This window comes from Microtus pennsylvanicus, chromosome 3, assembly GCF_037038515.1.
Source record: "Microtus pennsylvanicus isolate mMicPen1 chromosome 3, mMicPen1.hap1, whole genome shotgun sequence".
In the NCBI taxonomy this organism is placed as follows: Eukaryota; Metazoa; Chordata; class Mammalia; order Rodentia; family Cricetidae; genus Microtus; species Microtus pennsylvanicus.
The window spans coordinates 72,059,986-72,072,423 of record NC_134581.1 but is presented as its reverse complement, the minus strand read 5'-3'; the positions used below and the strand labels follow the sequence as shown (position 1 = coordinate 72,072,423).

At 52.3% G+C, this 12,438-nt stretch overlaps 1 protein-coding gene across 4 annotated transcripts in view; it reads right to left on the bottom strand.

Annotated features, from left to right (window-relative positions):
• Nucleotides 1-11,800, bottom strand: part of Zbtb16 (zinc finger and BTB domain containing 16) — a 186,034-nt gene extending 174,234 nt beyond the window's left edge. Inside the window, exons 1-2 of one of the 4 annotated variants that reach the window (XM_075966010.1) lie at nucleotides 11,462-11,800; nucleotides 6,908-8,265 (exon numbers count right to left, since the gene is read on the bottom strand). In XM_075966010.1, the coding sequence (XP_075822125.1) occupies nucleotides 6,908-8,175 (1,268 nt within the window). In that variant the 5' untranslated portion in view covers nucleotides 8,176-8,265; nucleotides 11,462-11,800. The other 3 variants (XM_075966011.1, XM_075966012.1, XM_075966013.1) reach the window with 3 other exon arrangements.
• Nucleotides 11,801-12,438: the final 638 nt, after the last annotated feature.

Sequence of the window (12,438 nt, the reverse complement as noted above, 5' to 3'; positions counted from 1 at the left end):
GAACTTGGAAGGCAGAGGCAGGCACATCTCTGTGAGTTCAAGGCCAGCCTAGTCTATACAGTGAGTTCTAGGGCTTAATAGTAAAACCCAGTCTCAAAAAGATCAAAAAAGACACAACTGAGTGCAGACAGAGGAAATTAAACTGACCTCCATCATGGCTGTCAGACCCCACAATGCAAAATCCAAAACCATGGACTAAAGTACAATCAACCAGCAATCTAGAAAATGCTCATCAAAGTTAGAAAAGAAAGCTCAGGGTGGAAAGGAGACACCAAGACAGGCAGCTCAGAGCCTTAGCCTCCAAAGCAGCTGGACAAGCCCCTGGCAAAGCCTTTGGCCTTGTCCCTTCTCTTCACAGCCACAGAACTCTCCAGAAGATCGGGTTTCCAGGTACCCAGGAGATTAGGGACAGAATCACTCATCACTCCCAAAAGGATACTTACAGGAAACAGAAAGGGGTTTGAATAGGATTGGAGCAAATCTGTGAATGACATAGTAGCTGTAAATAGCTACTAAGCAAAGCCTGGATACACCTGACCTTTAGAACTGACGTCAAGAAATATGGCTGAAGCCTCCAACCCTGGCAGCTTAGGGATGGGGCTGGTACCTAAAGACAAGGTCAGATGGAGCTGAGCCAGAATACCACTGTCCATGGTCTTATAAGGCCTGCTGTAGTATGCCCAAGGTAGCATAGTGCCTGGCCCTAACCATTTATAGCTGCGTGGCCATCAGCAAGTCATTTACTTGCTTTCAAATCTTTTCGTTATCTCTAAATTGGGGGGCTTGATACTGCCCTAAGATCACTTATCCAAACCCGCTAGGTGCTTCAGAAATCAGAACTGTGCAGATGGTAGGCTTATTGGGACCTGTGTTTAACAGCTCCAGTGGCATCTAGGGCAGCACTCTGTAATCAAACACATTAATATTTTTGCAGCAAAACATATGAATATTCAAAATAAAGCAGGATAAATATAGCCTCGCATCAGCTTTTGCCGCTAAATGAGTTTGCTGCAAACTTACACAAAAACCTTTTAGCTTCCAGAGCTACGACTTCCTAATCACAGAGCTAGGACTGTCGCCCCCACCCCCTTCCGAAGGCTGTGAGTTAAGAGAGAGAGAAAGTCTGTCGATGTGTTTTACCAAAACATCACAGCGGAGGGTAGGCATTTGTAGTGTGGCTGCTGGGGCTCTCATCACTCCAAGGCTTACCTTGTTCTGCACAAACTTGGTGTGACCTCAGAGGTGCCTAGAAGCCAAGCGTGGCAGCTCAAACATACAATCTCAGCATCTGGGATGCTGTGGTAGGAGGACCACCTGGAGTTCAAGGATAGTCTGGGCCACAGTGTGAATTGAGAGATGGGAGTGGGGAGAGGAAGAGGAGGAAGAAAAAGAACAAGAAGAAGCAGCAGCAGCAGGTGGAGGAAGCCTCAGTTGGTAGACTGCATGCTCTCAGTTGGTAGGGTGCATGTGCTCAGTTGGTAGGGTGCATGTGATCAGTTGGCAGGGTGCGTGTGATCAGCTGGTAGGGTGCATGTGCTCAGTTGGTAGGGTGCATGTGATCAGTTGGCAGGGTGCATGTGATCAGCTGGTAGGGTGCATGTGCTCAGTTGGCAGGGTGCATGTGATCAGCTGGTAGGGTGCATGTGCTCAGTTGGTAGAGTGCATGTGATCAGGTGGTAGGGTGCGTGTGCTCAGTTGGTAGGGTGCGTGTGCTCAGTTGGCAGGGTGCGTGTGCTCAGTTGGTAGGGTGCATGTGATCAGATGGTAGAGTGCGTGTGCTCAGTTGGTAGGGTGCATGTGATCAGGTGGTAGAGTGCGTGTGCTCAGTTGGTAGGGTGCATGTGCTCAGTTGGTAGGGTGCATGTGATCAGGTGGTAGAGTGTGTGTGCTCAGTTGGTAGGGTGCATGTGCTCAGTTGGTAGGGTGCATGTGATCAGGTGGTAGAGTGCGTGTGCTCAGTTGGTAGGGTGCGTGTGCTCAGTTGGTAGGGTGCATGTGATCAGGTGGTAGAGTGCATGTGATCAGTTGGTAGGGTGCATGTGCTCAGTTGGTAGAGTGCGTGTGCTCAGTTGGCAGGGTGCATGTGATCAGCTGGTAGGGTGCGTGTGCTCAGTTGGCAGGGTGCATGTGATCAGTTGGTAGGGTGCATGTGATCAGCTGGTAGGGTGCGTGTGCTCAGTTGGTAGAGTGCGTGTGCTCAGTTGGCAGGGTGCATGTGATCAGGTGGTAGGGTGCGTGTGCTCAGTTGGCAGGGTGCATGTGATGAGGTGGTAGGGTGCATGTGCTCAGCTGGTAGGGTGCATGTGCTCAGTTGGTAGGGTGCATGTGATCAGGTGGTAGGGTGCGTGTGCTCAGTTGGCAGGGTGCGTGTGCTCAGTTGGCAGGGTGCGTGTGCTCAGGTGGTAGGGTGCGTGTGCTCAGCTGGTAGGGTGCATGTGATCAGGTGGTAGGGTGCGTGTGCTCAGTTGGCAGGGTGCATGTGATCAGGTGGTAGGGTGCATGTGATCAGGTGGAAGGGTACGTGTGCTCAGTTGGCAGGGTGCGTGTGCTCAGGTGGTAGGGTGCGTGTGCTCAGTTGGCAGGGTGCATGTGATCAGGTGGTAGGGTGCGTGTGCTCAGTTGGTAGAGTGCGTGTTCTCAGTTGGCAGGGTGCGTGTGCTCAGGTGGTAGGGTGCGTGTGCTCAGTTGGCAGGGTGTGTGTGCTCAGTTAATAGAGTACTTTCCTAGCATATACAAAGCCCTGAATCTGATCCTCAGCACCACAAACACTGGACATGGTGGCTCCCAGCATTCAGGTGGTGGCAACAGGAGGATCAAAAGTTCAAAGAAGGCCATCCTCAGCTACATAGTAAGTTCCAAGCTAACTAACATACACGAGATCCTGTCTCAAAACAAGCCATCTGATCCTGCAGGTCCCTCACTGAAAACAGAGAGTCTGCCGGAGAGAGACTAAGCTGAGAAGACAGAGCTCCGGCATCCCAGCTACGTGGAATGTGTAGCCTCTAGCTCCTCCAGCCAGTCCCAGAAGTTTCAGGAAGGGCTCTACACAGGTAGGTTCAGGGAGCCAAGCAAGATCGCTCACTGGTTCCTGAGCCTCCCTTGCAGAGCTAAATAAGAGTTCCCACTATACAGCAGAGGTGGGCTGACCTGTGGGCTGATCAGTATTTGGTCTGGCAAAGGTTCCTATAGAATATATAGGTTCCACTCTGATTCTGCAACACCAAGGCCAGAAGCACGATGAAAGCTGCCTTAGGTGTGGAGCAGACAAAGCCATAAACGAGAGCGGAGTCTCCACACAGTCAGCTATGCTGTTCCCGTCATGTTAGTGACCCCTGCATAAGGCTGGGAATGACGAGGAGCATCTGACCCAGGTGAGCTGGATCCTAGACCACATCTAGACTAAGCCACAGGCAGACCTGACATCCAAACCAACCCACAGGCAGAGCTGCTCCGGTTTTTCATAGAAAGAAGACAGGTGAGCCTTGACCAGGACTGTCCCATCTTCCAGAAGCTGGAGAGAGTCCCCTCTCTCACAGATGCTGTCCTCTGTCATAGGGACCTGCTGGAAAAAGATTCCTGGATCCAGAATTTGGAGTAGACTGATAAATCTATCATGTCTTCTCACTGGCTAGCTACCTTCTGGTTCTGCTAGTTAAATAAAGCTGCCTGGTTTATCCAAGTGGCGTCTCTGTCTGGTCTGTCCATCCATCCATACATCATCTGATATTTCCTTGATACAGGAATCACGACACATAACGTTTCATTACCACTCTCTGTCCAGCCAAAAGGTGCTCCTACCATGCCACCCCAGGTTGGGATCAAGGAATGGGAAAACCTATGCATGCCATTCAATATCCAATCCCATTCCTGCCTTGCTTCTCTGCAACTCTGCCCTTCCTTCATCCCCAAAGCAAGAACAAACGCCAGATACTTCCATCTGTACCAACACTCTAACCTGCTGGCTTAAAATAAAATAAACCTTGTGGCTGTAACCTATCATAGTCACCCCTGTTAGGATCCCAGCCAATTCCCACAGCTTCCTGGCATCGGATTTTTCTATCTAGCCTTTCTGTTTGCACTGGTAGCTGTGATGATTTTTCTTCCACTGAACATTTCTCAGATTGCTGATAGGTGGGAGGGGGCGATGCACAGAGAACAGTGTGGAATGGGGAGATGGTGCATTAATCCTGGTTCCTGGAGAGAGGAGAGGAAAGGTGTCCCACGTTGTGCATCTAGCCAGGGGTAGTCAGGGCTACACACACATGCAGGCGAATATCGTCTCCCTCTCCTGATTTCCTCAGACCTTGCAGCTTAGCATAGCAGGATCTGACTCCAGATCTAGCTACTCAGGGTGCAGGACTCATCTCTGCACTCAGTCAAAAGCACATGTTTTCTTTCATCAGCCCACACTGTGGCACCAAGGACTCCAGAATCAAGCCTCATAGTTGCAACCTTATGAGGACAGGGACACAGTCCACACCACCTCACACATGCTCCAGTGGATGGGAATGCTTGGAACCCCGCACCTTTAGAGTTCAGAGCCAATAGGGAGATGTAGAAAGGAGGCTGGAACTACACAGAGAACAGAACTTCACTTTCATGGTGGCTACATGGTGGCCGCAGCACCAGTGACTTTGGATGTCACTTCAATCAGCATCAACCCTAAAACTGACCCCAGAAAGCTTGAAGAACCTCTGAAGATGCTCACCCTGCATGTGGCTGCTCTCCCCATCTCAACCCCTTGAGATAAAATTTGGCCAACCCTCGTCTCTCCCCAATTAGAGTCCCAGACACATGAGAATCCAGAACTCTCAGGACAGTTACATATTTCATGGCCTTCTTGAGTAGAAAGAAAATTATGTACACAAGACTCATTGAGAACTCTTGGCTCTGGAGATACAAGAACTAGAAAAAGGTTGGGCGTATGATACTCAACCTTAATCCCAGCACTCTGACCTGAGGCAGAAGCAGGCAGGTCTCTGTGAACTGAAGTGCAGTCTGCTCTGCATAGCTAGTTCCAAGATATCTAGGGCTGTGCAGTCAAATAAATAAATAAATTTTCTAAGAAATGAATCAGAAGGAAAAGCAAAATTATGTGCGTGCATGCACTGCTGTGCATGTGTGTGCTTGTGGGGGGCAGAGGTCACGTTAGGCATCTTCTTCAATTGTTCTTCAATCTTTTTTTTTTTTCTTCAGATGAGATCTCTTGTTGAACCTGGAGCTTGTAGATTAGGCTGACTGGCTGGAGGAATCCAGGGATCTGTCTATCTCCACCTCCCCAGGGCTAGGATTACCCGTGCGTTTTGCTGAGCTTGGGTTTTTGCTTGTGTGCACAGCTTTTGACACAGGGATCGAAACTCGGGTCCTCACGCTTGCAGAACAAGCACTTTATCAACCTAGCTGTCTTTCTAGCCTCATCCCCACCCCAAGAGTGACCTTAAAAGGTGACTTTCCATCATACTGCACTTTTCACGGAACGTTCTCATCCGGAGATGAGAGACCAATCCTGTCAAGTTTGGGAGGGAGTTTCCTCTCAAGGAAAATGTAAGCAAAAAGAAGCACAATTTCGTCAGTCTATTTCCGAGCAGCTCAAGCACCAAGAAGACACATATCCGCAGTTGTTATTTTATGTATTACTGGGAAAAAAGCGGCTACTTTTAGCTGAGTGCATCTTTCCACAGGGTACAGCTCAGAGAGGCCAATCAGGCAGTCTCGGAGCAAGCTGTTGCTAGAGGTGACTGTATCAATTTCCCACCTACCATTCAGGTCCCCAAAATGAGCAACAAAAATGGAAGAAGGGGAGTACAAAAGGCTAGCATCCACGACAACCGAAAACCGGATTTGCGGGCACAAGTCATCAGACCCAGGGATGAGGAATGCAAATGATGGGCTTATAGTTTACAGCAAACAGAAAAGACCACCCCACTGTGGGCTCCCGCTTTGAAGAGCACTGATCAATGGTCCCCCACCTGTCCTGCAGGAAGGATCCTCTTCTTCACAGGATAGCTACAAGGAACCACAATGTGTGACAGATTTAAGTCTGAGTTTGAATCTTTCTGCCTTGCTAGGACTCCATCTCACCATTTTCCTGTGTATTAGTAAAAGAAACACTACCTACCTCTTAAGGATATTGTAGCAAATGTGAAATTCCAGGGAAAGCGCTAGTCCTGAACCAAACACTTCAGAAGAACTCAAGGGGGGGGGGGGGTGTTTTGCAGAAATGAAAACGGAAGCCAGAGGGCAGCCAAGGCTAGCCCTTATGATCTGAGAAGGGATATGAGGAGACTATACAAGCTGTTGAGACCAAAACTCTTACACACGTTCTTGTCCTTGAATTTAACTAGAACTTACTCTGCCTCGCAATGTATCTGCCAGAACAGACATTTGGAACCTATGGGTATGTGTAGGACTTAAACCCATGCTACAGTCCCAGGCTGAAGACAATGCACTGCCATTACACAAACTGTGGCCAGTGGGGGTAGGAAAAGCCTGATGACATGGCTCGGTAGCTGGGCACAGGAGACCCTCAGCCTGAACCCCCACCTCCTGCCCTTTTTCTTGCCACTTTTATTAAACAGTCTCTCTGGGCAAAACAGCAGCATAGATCAAACCACAGGAAAAGCAAATGGAAGCCCTAAAAACAAAACAGAAAAGATTGCCTAGAAGCAGGGCCCATGAGTTCCCTAATGTTTTTGGATAGACATCATGTCCTCTCACCAGCCTCTGAAAATAACTATGGGTTCTCTTGTGCTTCAGTATGGGAAAGAGTGGTTTGTTTGGGGGTTTGTTTTTCAAGGAGCACAGAGGAGTCGGGTTCCCAGATTCAGGTTGGGCCAGACATAAAGGAACACCATCAGGACCAGAAGATGAGCGCAGTCGCAAGGCTGGCGCTGGGGCAGGGGATTACCTGTGCTGCTCCACGGCCTCGTTGTCTGGAAGCTCGACCCCACACACGCTGCACTGCTCCCCCAGAGGACGGCTCTCGGCCTTCATGCCCACAGCCAGCTCACCCAGCTTGCTGAACAGCTCCCTCTGGATGAAGCCCTGAGGCAGCAGGCCTCCATAGGTGCTGAAGTCCATGGAGACGGCCAGGGCAGGTTGCACATGGAGACCAGAGGTCACTGAAGACGGCATACTCAACACAGCATCGGCCTTGTGGTTGGGCAGCACTGAGTAGATGCCCAAATGCTTCTCCACTGGGGGTGCCAGGGGCTCCTGTCGCCCAGGGTGTCCCTGACCAGCTTCAACGGGAGGTGAAAGTTGCTCAGCACTTTCTTCTCGCCCATAATGAAGCTCCCTGGCGCTGGTGATGACGCTGCTCCTAGTGGGAGTCCCAGGCCCCTCTTTGCTCCTTTCTTCAAGCTTGTCCCCTAACCCTCCTGAGATGCTGGACTCAGCTGCCCCAGGGCTGTCCTGACCAGGGACTTCATCTACCTGCATCATCTCTGTCTTCACCTCCGCCACCGCAGAGTGCCGCCCACCCCCCACCAGTGTGGGCTCCTCGGGCCCTGCAGGTGGCTGAAGAGTTCCTTGCAGGAGAGACTGTCCTATGGTCATCAAACTGTCCACTGCTGCCTTGGTAGGACTCATGGCTGAAAGCCCAAAAGAGGTGGAGACCGAAGGGCTCTGGTCCACCATGGGCCCAGGGAGGCTCTGTCCAGCCACGCTGGAATACCCACTCTCCTCGCTGGAATGCTTCGAGATGAAGATGTTCTTGAGGTATCGAGCCTTGCGGTCCTCTTCTTCTTCACCCCCGCCATCTGCCATGGTGGCCTCTGTGTCATTGTCATCGGATGCCTGGATGGTCTCCAGGATCTTCAGGCACTGTTCCTCCAGGTACTCAATTTCCAGGATCTCGGCTGCATAGAGCAGGTCATCAAGGTCCTCTGCCTTGGCTTGCAGTGTGGCCGTGTAGGCATACTCCAGAATCTGCTGGAAGGTCTTTGGCGAGAGGAAGTCCAGAGTATAGTGCTGGCTGTTTCGGTGAAAGAGAATCTCAAACATCTTGCTGGTGCAGGCCAGCACTGTCCGGTGGGCATGGAACTCCTGGCTGTCCACCATGATGACCACATCGCACAGAGTCCCGGCCAGTCGCATCTGATTGGCCTTGCACAGCAGCCCCGTAGGGTGGCTAGGGTTCTGCAGCTGGATCATACCCATCTTTGTCAGATCCATGATGCTCCCCTTGGCTCAGGCATGGGGCTCTCTTTCCTTCTTTGCTCTGCGTGGTGGGGCGGGGTAGGCTTCCTGGGCTAGCGGAAGGGACTGGAGAAGGCAAGAAGAGAAATGAAAGAGATGAGCAAGTGACAACATCCCCAGTGTCCCTAATATTAAGAATTCAAACATTGGGGGCTGGAGAGATGGCTCAGAGGTTAAGAGCATTGCCTGCTCTTCCAAAGGTCCTGAGTTCAATTCGCAGCAACCACATGGTGGCTCATAACCATCTGTAATGGGGTCTGGTTCCCTCTTCTGGCCTGAAGGCATACACACAGGCAGAATATTGTATACATAATAAATAAATAAATAATTTTTTAAAAAAAGAATTCAAACATTACAGTATGCCTCCACTCCAGCAAGAGGATCTCTTGGGGTTTGAATGGAAGGGACTTGGGCTTCCTAGAAAACCTATGAATCAGGCTTTGCAACAAGCCCAGGGCTCTAAGAGTAAAAAGAAGGTTATGTTTTCCCATATGTTTAATCAACGGCTCAGTAGCATCCACTGGATGAAGTAATATGAAGATTACAATGAATCCTAGGCATTCTTTAAGCCTGAGAATAGAGACTTCCCGTGCTGGACCAGTGTCCACCATGAGGCTCACAAGCATACTTAAAATTAACGAGTTCTTAACCCCTTCCTTTAGTCAGCTTAAGCATTCAGCTTTACTGCCAATCCCCTATAAGCAGACCCGCATCTTCAATGTTTTTCTAGTTCTGCTTCACTGAGATGGCCTTAGGAGACAAATCAAATATAGCCAGGGCTGCTAGAGGCAGTTGGTGGTGGCGGCGGTGGCCTGGTATCTACCAGCAACAAGGCTGTCCTCTCCTAACCATGTCCTCGCTCCACCATCCAGTGCCTTCTATGGCCTCCGTCCTTGTACTCTGTACTCAGGGCTGCAAAGGATTGGCAGACCCATTTTTAGGCTGTGACAAGAACACACACACACATCACACCACACACACACACACAGACACCACATTTCACATGCTAGCTTATCATTTCTACCTACAAGTTCCTCAGAGTTACTCTGTACGTCCAAGGGGTGTGTGTGTGTGTGTGTGTGTGTGTGTGTGTGCTAGCCAAAGAATATTAACATGCCTACATACAATTATACAAGATACTACGGCCTCCTCCTTTCCCTCCTGCTCACAAGAGCCCAATGGACAGAACACTCTAAAATGAGAAAGCAGAGAGAAACCATAGGAGGGTATGTTCCCAACCAACAGCCTTGAGGGCTCATGCCAGACTGGATACCTCCCAGGTGTTGGCAAGTTCAGTGACAAGGAGAAAAACTGACACAGGACATGGCTCTAGAAGTGACATTGGCACCAGCATCTCTGGTTAAGTCCAGAAGGTAAGGAAGACTGCGCTGGAACAAAAAGCCTTTCACAGAGCGTGTTCGGGATCACTGAGTGGCTCCCGATTCTGAACAGTCATTGGGACATGGACAGAAAGACCTAATAGGTCGAGGTCCCCAGCCTCTGCCTAGCTGTGGCCAACATCTCCCAAAACCAATAGCCTGGGGAGAGGGGAGAGAGCTAGACTTCTTGCCCACTCTTCATGGAGCTTGCCTTCACCCTCAACGGGAGTCTTAAGGACCCAGAGACACAAAACCCATGCAGAAAAGGTTAACAGCACTTGTTGGCTACTCTCACTGTCCACCCCAAAGTGGAAACGAAGGGCATCAACAAGGGTGAGACATAATTCATCAAAGACTTCATGAACACTGTTTGCTTTCGGCAGAGATCAGAGTTTTTAAAAACTAAGAGAGAGAATCAAAATAAAGAAGGTTCGCGGCCCGAGTATCTTCTCCCAAAGGAGCCTTTGAGCCCTTGAGGCAAATCAAGGTGCCCTCTCTCTCACCAGCGGATCTGTACCAGCGATCGGACCGTCGCTAACTGCAGCGATCAGCCAGGAGGCGCTGGGTAAAGCGCTAACCCGCCAGAGCACCAAGAATCGATAGCGCTCCCAACACACCCCCTCGTTCCCAGCGACCCCCGCCGAGACTTGCAAAGGACTTTGGCAAACTTGGGAAAGCAACTTTTACCCAGAAGTCAGGCGCCTCTGGAAGAAAGGGAACTGAGCTAAGGAAAGAGGGAAAGCGAAAGAGACCAGGGAAAGGAGAAGGTCCGAACGGGCTGGACGGCGTAGCTAGGCCGGCCAGGCGGCGCAACCCACAGAAGAAGGAGAAGCACAAAAGCCCTGCGGCGAGTAGTGGGAGGCCAAGCAAGAAGAGATCTCCGGGTCCTCATCTCTCACCCAGGGTCAGGATCCTCGGGAAGCCATCAGCACGGTCCCCAGCCTCCCACACCAGCTGCCCGCATGCCCGAGTTAGTCACGCTGAGAGCGTGGCGGGGAGAAGGCGAGCTGGTCGCAGAGGAGCGCTTCTGTGCATTCCAGTGGGTCGGCAAGCTGGCGGGATCGTGCGTATTTCGACCGCGTGCGGGAGCGTGCGAGGGGCTAGGCAAGCTTTCAACCAGCGCTCCAGGGTGGGAAAGACATCCCAAACGCATCAGGTGCAGAGCCCGGAAACCCACCGTGCGCGGCCAGGAGCGCACAGCGAGCTCCGGCGCCACGACTGCTCCCACCGAGAGCCGAGGAGGACCCGGAGTGTCGGAGTCTCTCCGAAGCTTCCCTCTCTCCTTAAATAGGGGCATCAAATCTAATCAAGAAAAAAAAAAAGAAAATTCCCACCACGTTTTTCTCTAAAGAAAACAAAAACCCAAGCGGTACCAGTCCCCTCCCCTCCGCCTCCCAGGTCCACTCCTCGGCTCCTTCGGTTCTAGCTCCCCAGCGGGGCAGCGAATAAACACAAATAAATAAGGCACTCACGCCAAGCACACCGGTCCGCATACATATGAGCACCCACAAGCTCTCTGCTCTTCCGCCAGCCCTTGGCTGTACAAGGCCACCCAATCCCGACCACACGCGCCCACAGCCCCGGCAGACCTCCCGGCTTGCCACCTCTCACCCGGACCGTGCCCCGAGGAAGAAGGTTGGGGAAGCCGCTGCGCCTAAGCTGACAGCCAGGGCTCCGCTTTCTAGCTGACCCCCAACCGGCGCGGGCGACTGCTGCTGCAGCAGCAACCAGAGAGCTCCGCAGGAGCCCAGCGGCCGAGTGGCCAAAGCTAGCGCCACCCGCCTAAACCTCTCCCGCCCCAGGGCGCCCTGGCGGGAGGCGATCGCTGGGCGGTGCGTGTCCAACACACACACACACACACACACACACACACACACACTCACCGCTTGCCGAGCCTGAAGCTTGGGGTGGGTGTGCGTGCCTAGGGGGTGAGGGGTGTGCCTGGATCGGGGAAGGGGTGTTGCTGAGGAACTGTTGCTCCGGATCTCACAGCGGCAGCGGCGGCATCGCCCGCCAGTTCGCAGTACCCGCTCTCATCACCCTTAACTCCTCTCTGCCGCTAGGTTAGCAAATCACCACCGGCTGCGGCGCCTCCGCCGCGTCCCACGTCAACGCCGAGCCCCCTCCCCTGCGAGGCCCCGGCGCCTCTCCATCTTTAGTGCTGGCGGCCGAGCCAGGCTGCCTGCCCACAGCTGCCCCCTCCCCTCCCCCTGGCCGGCCTCGGCCCGCCCACCCCGCCCCACCCCCGCCCTGTCGGAGCCCGTGCGCGCTCCTAGCCTGGCCCTCCCTTACCGGGCGCTCCCCTCCTTTCCCCGGCGCTCAGCGCTCCGGGCTTCGCCTGACATCTAGCTGCTGCCCCGGCGCCAGCGGCCGCTGCTCGTGACTAGGCGGAGAGGGCAAAAGGTTGCAAGGAAGAGAAGCCTCAAGGGGCCAGAAGGATGAGAGGGAGGAGTAGTCCCCACTTTAGACTCAGGTTTTTCATTTCCACTGGGCATGCTGTGTATCCCGTGCCCCAACTCCAGTACTCAAGTGCGGAGTTTCGTATGGTTTTCTAGTACCAGCTCAGTGTGTGGTATCTAGTCTTTCCCCTTTTCTCAGGACGCGGGTTGCATCCTGCCTTACCTTAGACATTGGTTTTAAATGCGTTGCTTCCCCAATACCAAACCAGGCCTCTCATGCCTACCGGCAAGGGTGAGTGTTCAGATTAGTGGGATTTGGCCAGTCAGATCCAGAGGGGCTGGTGGAAATCTGGTAAGGGGACAGCGCCTCGGTTTTGCTCTATGGATTGTTGAAAGCTGAAGTCAAGGCCTGAGTAAAACTTCTTCACTCTCAATCTCCGTGATCCTCTCCCCAACTTTCC